General features: G+C 32.4%; 1 protein-coding gene across 5 annotated transcripts in view; it reads left to right on the plus strand.

The window, feature by feature from the left end:
* Positions 1-4,768, plus strand: part of RECQSIM (RECQ helicase SIM) — a 380,547-nt gene extending 375,779 nt beyond the window's left edge. For all 5 annotated transcript variants that reach the window (XM_089801696.1, XM_089801697.1, XM_089801698.1 and 2 more), the window contains one exon: positions 4,018-4,768. In XM_089801696.1, the coding sequence (XP_089657822.1) occupies positions 4,018-4,374 (357 nt within the window). In that variant the 3' untranslated portion in view covers positions 4,375-4,768. The remainder of the gene's footprint in view (positions 1-4,017) is intronic.
* Positions 4,769-6,000: the final 1,232 nt, after the last annotated feature.

Genomic DNA, 6,000 nt, shown 5'->3' on the forward strand with positions numbered 1-6,000 from the left:
GCATCATGCGAAGAGGCATGCGTATGGAAATTTGAAGAGTTCCTTTATTTGGAAAATGAAGAGACATTCAATTGTGTAATGAAGAGTTTCTCTATTCTTTATATATATCGCATCAAGTGAAAAGTGTTGCTTGAACATTTTATTATCAATAAAAGAGATTCTTTTATGGTGTGGTTGGGTTTTCCCAGGATAAATGTTTTGTGTCCTTTGTTCCTATTTTTTGCTCTTCTTTATTGTTGTTTATCTGGGCAATCCATTAGCAAACACGACCAGTATTTTGTAATTCCGAACCATCTGAAGAGTTGGACCTATTCACATTTAGAAAGTATTATATAACAGAATTCACAACTAATGAGAGAATGAAACCATATGCAGCACAAAGTTTGAAAAAAGACCACAAGTTAGAGAATGAATCTTTAGACAGACTTGTTCATGTTAGTGGGCAAACCCCATAGGTGGCATAAAGAATTAGACCAATTTTTGAGAATCTACCATGCCAAGTTGACTGTAATTACAGAACCAATCGACCCCATCTCAACTTCAGAAATTAACAGCCAACTCAAAAAAAAGTGGAGAACCAAAATGGCTGCAGAGATCCAAGAAATGGCCTTGTTCTTCAACTGGGATTGAAAAAATCTCTAGATTGGAAGCTAGAAAACATACACAAAATGTTGAGGAATGAGACAAATTGAAAGTGTTTATGTTAACTCAGCAATTTCATTTGTGCATACATTGTTTCTTTTGTTGAAATGGAATTTTAAAAACTACAAATCAGGTCCATAAACATAAACTTGACTTACGTCCAACCCATGCTCACAATTAACTCAGATTTGATATCCTTTGTATAGCTATGAAAGCCTGGCTTTGGTTTTGTACATGGAAATAGACCAACATCATGTCCGACGATGTTGCCAAGGACAAGAGGAAAGCACTGGAAATCATTAAATTCAGGTAACCACCATCTTAAAAAAGATAATTCAAAGCCTAGGCACAATTAGGGCATGATCATTACAACACAAAGAGAACATAACCACTAGTAATAAAGCATTAAACAACTTGGAGCCCATAGTGCATGGGCTAGCTATCAAGTTTGAGTCCTTACCAAACATCGATGACTCAAAGGATGCTTGAGCTATATGATTAAATCAATGACTGATTAGAATTCATGAAAGCAAAAGAAGAACAAATTAGCTACTCTCAGGGGTTGTCTGTAATGAGAAATAAGCATTTGTAAAAGCCACACCATCACAAGGCAATGGGAAAAGTCTTTCAATGCCATGTACAAGAGGATCCCCACCAAATAACATGTTTAGCCAATAATATGTCTCTGCCATCCATGACGAGCCACATTGATATAGCCTTGCTTTGGCCAGTCCTAAAGTTAATGTTTGTCTGGAACAACAACTCTTCCAAGAATCCAAGTAGGCCAACATACAAGGCAATATGAACCACTATGAAATATGGACAAGACCCAAAGAAAAGATACACATGAAGAAGATAAAGAGGATACAGGATGCGGTAATAAACTTAATTGTTTCAGGGTTTCCAAATTGTTTGTCATGAATTGGATCTCACTAACTTTGAAACGACTCGGTAAGATTTTAACGAGTCTGATTGTTTTGTTTGGGTTTGGTCCATCTTGTGAATCAGAGATCTCATCTATGGCAATATGTTTTGACTCATTGATGGTTTTCATGCACATGATGTTGTCATAGTGTCACCACCTTATGTAAGATTAAGACACTTAGAAAAAGGTGTTTTTCCTTAAAATAATTATGTAGGTCTAATGCAAAAGACACAAATATGCATTGCATGGTTTTTAGTGTAATAGTTGGCGTGTTAAGGTTATTGTCTTATGAGTAAAGGGGTTGAAGGAGTCTTAGTGTGAGGTATAAAGGGTCAATTTACCGTGCACCATTATGAAGTTTGGAATTCAGGTCTATGCATTGCACTGTTTTTAGTATAATAGTTGGCATGTTAAGTTTATTGTCTTATGATTAAAGGGGCTAAAGAAGTCTTAGTGTGAGGTATAAAGGATCAATTTACTGTGCACCACTATGAAGTTTGGAATTCGGGTCTCTAGTCCCATCTAGAGTTTAATTGGAATTCTTTTTTTTTTCCCTAATTATTTTCACACATTATCCTTTGAGACTTATTATGAATGCCCCCTCCAGGATATGTATTTTTGTTCCGTCATTTTATAAAGACTTTCAATAACTTTATTTTTCTTATTACAATTTTCAATAACATTTGAATAATATATTACAAATTTTTTAAATATATATATATTAATATATCATTTTTTAATTACAAACTTTTAATATATTTAACTTAATCAATATAAAAAGTACAATATTTTTAATAATATTTATTGTAATGTGAAAGTATTAAATCTTAAGTATATTTATGTAAAAACATATTGACATAATATAATTAATATCATATTATAAAGAAAAAAAATTCTTAATTTTAATTTAAGTTAGATAAATGCAATCAATTATACACAAATAAATCTAAATTAATGGTAGTAAGTAGAGTTGGTAAATTGAGAAGATAAACTGAAGTTACCTTTAAAAATTGATTTTAATGATTATTTATGCATAATAAAAAATAAATTAAAAAAAATAAAATATATATATATATATATAATTATTTTTATTATTATTATTATTTTTTAATAATTTATTTGCATCATCTTATTTGAAGTCTCCTAAATTCCATACTTCCAACATAGAATTTTCTAAACAAGGCTACCACTAAAACCACAATACATTCGATAAATAATAATTTTGCATATCTACAAACTCTTAATCCTCTTCTTACTCCCCCTCCTTCCCCCAACCCCCCAACGCCCGCACCCCTCCCCGCCCCACCACCACAAAATCTCTCGTTTCCCCATTATCTATCTATGTTTCTGCTTATATCTGCCTAAACTGTCTACATTTGAGACAGGAACTTTGACTTTCTACTTATATCTGCCTATAAACTGTCTACCTTTTAGACAGGAACTTTGACGCTTTGTACGTGTGCTTCTTGTGCTTATGAAGGCTACAGCATGCGAATGAACCTCAACACTAATAAAGATCTATATCTACCATATATAATCCCATGTCTCCTTGAATTTATACTACTTCATACTCAGTGTATTTATTGCACAAGCCCATTGAGTGCTGAGGGGTTTTGAAATAGGGTAGAAAAAATAAACAAAGCTGCAGAGCAGTGAAGATATTGCTTGGCATGGTAGATATCAATAGATGCTTGTATTTATTTTGGCACATTATATGCAAATGATAAGCAAGACTTCCACCAGGTGTGATGTGAATGAGAGGAACAATTAATTTTCAAGTTGTATTTTTGCTTGCTAATGGGAGATGGGTTAATAAAGGATATACAGTTCTTCTACGTTCTCCAGCATGTAGGGTGATACGGATGTTATCTATTTTATCTGATCATCATACTGGCTGAATGCCTCACATGTCGATAATTGATGAGATGTAAACAGCACTGATTGTGCGGACTTCTCTATCCAGTTTTTGGCCTTCAACCTAATTTATTAGAATTTATGTCATCAGAATGGACATGAATTAAATATATCTACTTCAGGATTAATCATATATGCTTGAGAACTAAGTAATATCCCAATTTTGGAAGCCTCTATATTGTACCCAGCATGGCCTAAAAGTTCAATGTATCATGGTTATCGCCTTAAGTTTAAGATCTTGGATCAACTCTTCAGGGCTTCCATTTGGACATCAAAACCAAGTTTAAAGAAATATTGTTATAGCAGCTTTTAGTATTGCATTGATTGACTTAACTAGTTTTGTACATTATGCTTATTTTGAAGAGTTCTTGTGTTAGCTACTGTGTTGCTGACAAATTAACCTAGTCATTGATAAATTCACTCTAAGGAACACGTGCCTGATAGCTTTGAGATTCATTCACATTTTGTTTGTCATAGAATAGAAATAGTGAGTCTATGGTGTTGCTAATTCAATTTTCTTCATTCCTGTCATAAAGGTAGCAATGCAAAGAAAACAGGGGAGGTCTCTCACGATAAAAAATCCAGAGCCTACAGTTCTTGGCCTCGAATTTTTAAGAGAATGTGATCTTCATTACAGCTCCACTAGTGCAAGAGATCATTCTCTGTGGCTCTTTCCTGAAGGTGATATGCTCCAGGCGATGAAACCGCAAGACTCAGCATCTGGAAATAGCGAATGGGGAAGGGGTTGGGCAGATCCACAAATTCGGCAGCAACGTCTCAAAGGTCGAAAGAAATGGAAAAAGAAGCGAAAAAGAGCATCAAGACAGCCAAAACAGAATTTAAATACTGTTCGAGGAAGAATTTCTAAAAAGCTCTCAAAGAAAAAAATTTAATTTTTTTGCCTACATTAAAGAGTATCATGTAAATCAAACAATTGGAAATAGTACTGGATATCATCCTTGTTGGTCTATTTTCAATTTTTTGAAAATCATCACTCAGTGTTTGACAAAGTATGCTAAGCAAATTTTACTGGTATTTCTTGTGCCATGATAGGTTCTCCCGCAGATCTTTTTCTGCTGAGAAAGTAATCATCTGAAGACTCTGCGGACATTTTAAAACACTTCTCTTTTCTAATTCTTTCTGGGCTCAAGCACCAGAACTAATAATAATATCCATTTTCGCCTTGAATATTTGGTAGCCTATTGTCGCAACCATTTTTCTGTAAAAACTCATCAGAGAAAATGTGACGAGCTATGAAATCGATCTTTTCACTATTTATAATTTGAATTCTGAGACCAGATCTACTGAATTTTTCTTACAACTGATAGCAGTTTTCTTACCTTAATAGAAACCGAGACTTGATCACAAAATTGCATTTCAAAATAAAGCATTTTATATGACCAATTATTATTCTTGAAAACATGTAATTTGCAGGTGCAAACTGCTTCATTTATAAACTTGAAATCCTCTATCATTTTAACTTCCTCAAATAAAACTAGAATATTTTCATTTTGTTGAGAATTAGAATATTTTTTAATTTAAAATCCTTTCTAAACATATATAAAATCATAAATCAATGTGTCTATATATATATATAAAGATTATTTTGAAAGACATTTGTAAAATATTTTTATAGATATGATTTATATAATATGTACTAATATGGTACTGAAATAGTATAAATTTATTTTGATTATTTAAGAAATAATTTTAGTTATAGTACTATCCAGATGTGGCTATGAATCATTTTCAAATTCTAATAATGGTAGTGAGCATGCCTCCAAAAAATGGTAATGATGATTTAAGGAAGTTAATGATGATGATCCTTGTGATTTTGTACACATACTAAAAAGTATAAGACAACTAGGACTTGAAGCTAATTACTAAATGTGACAATCAAACATTTATGAATGGGTAGTGATAGTAGGTGGGTTTTGATGACATTGCTATGGTCACAAGTTGTTTGGAATCTTTGTATACTGTTTATTTCAATTAATATAAATATTTGAATTATCAATAAAAAAAAGTACTAAAGGTGACAAACATAAAAGACAATAAGCTAACAATAACAACTACATTAACATAAAGACAAAGGGAACAAAGGATTACTCACTAATATCCAATAGTGAAGCTTACTATACCTACACAAACAAATTGAGACAAAAATCATGGGTAAATGTGATTTAGAGGTAAGTACCAGAGTCAAACCCCCACTTTTGTGTTTTTAACTACACTAGACAATCAAGAAAGATTAATATTGATAAACAGTGATGAAGATACAAATATACTAAAATCATAGATGGTTGAAAGAGCTAATCTGACAACCTAGGAGGAAGAACTTCCCTTCAACACTTAGGGTTTGTTAGGTTTGTGGAATCAGATCGAAATTGGTCTTTGCAAAAATTGGATTCGAAAAATTTGGTGTTTATGTCAAAATAGCAAAATCGATTTAGAATTTTGGAATTCTAATTTTGCCTCAAAATCAAGTTTCTACACTAACTCAATACCTAGAATTGAAA

The sequence above is a fragment of the Cupressus sempervirens genome, chromosome 9 (assembly GCF_028749045.1).
Source record: "Cupressus sempervirens isolate cs-2001-9-10 chromosome 9, ASM2874904v1, whole genome shotgun sequence".
NCBI lineage: Eukaryota > Viridiplantae > Streptophyta > Pinopsida > Cupressales > Cupressaceae > Cupressus > Cupressus sempervirens.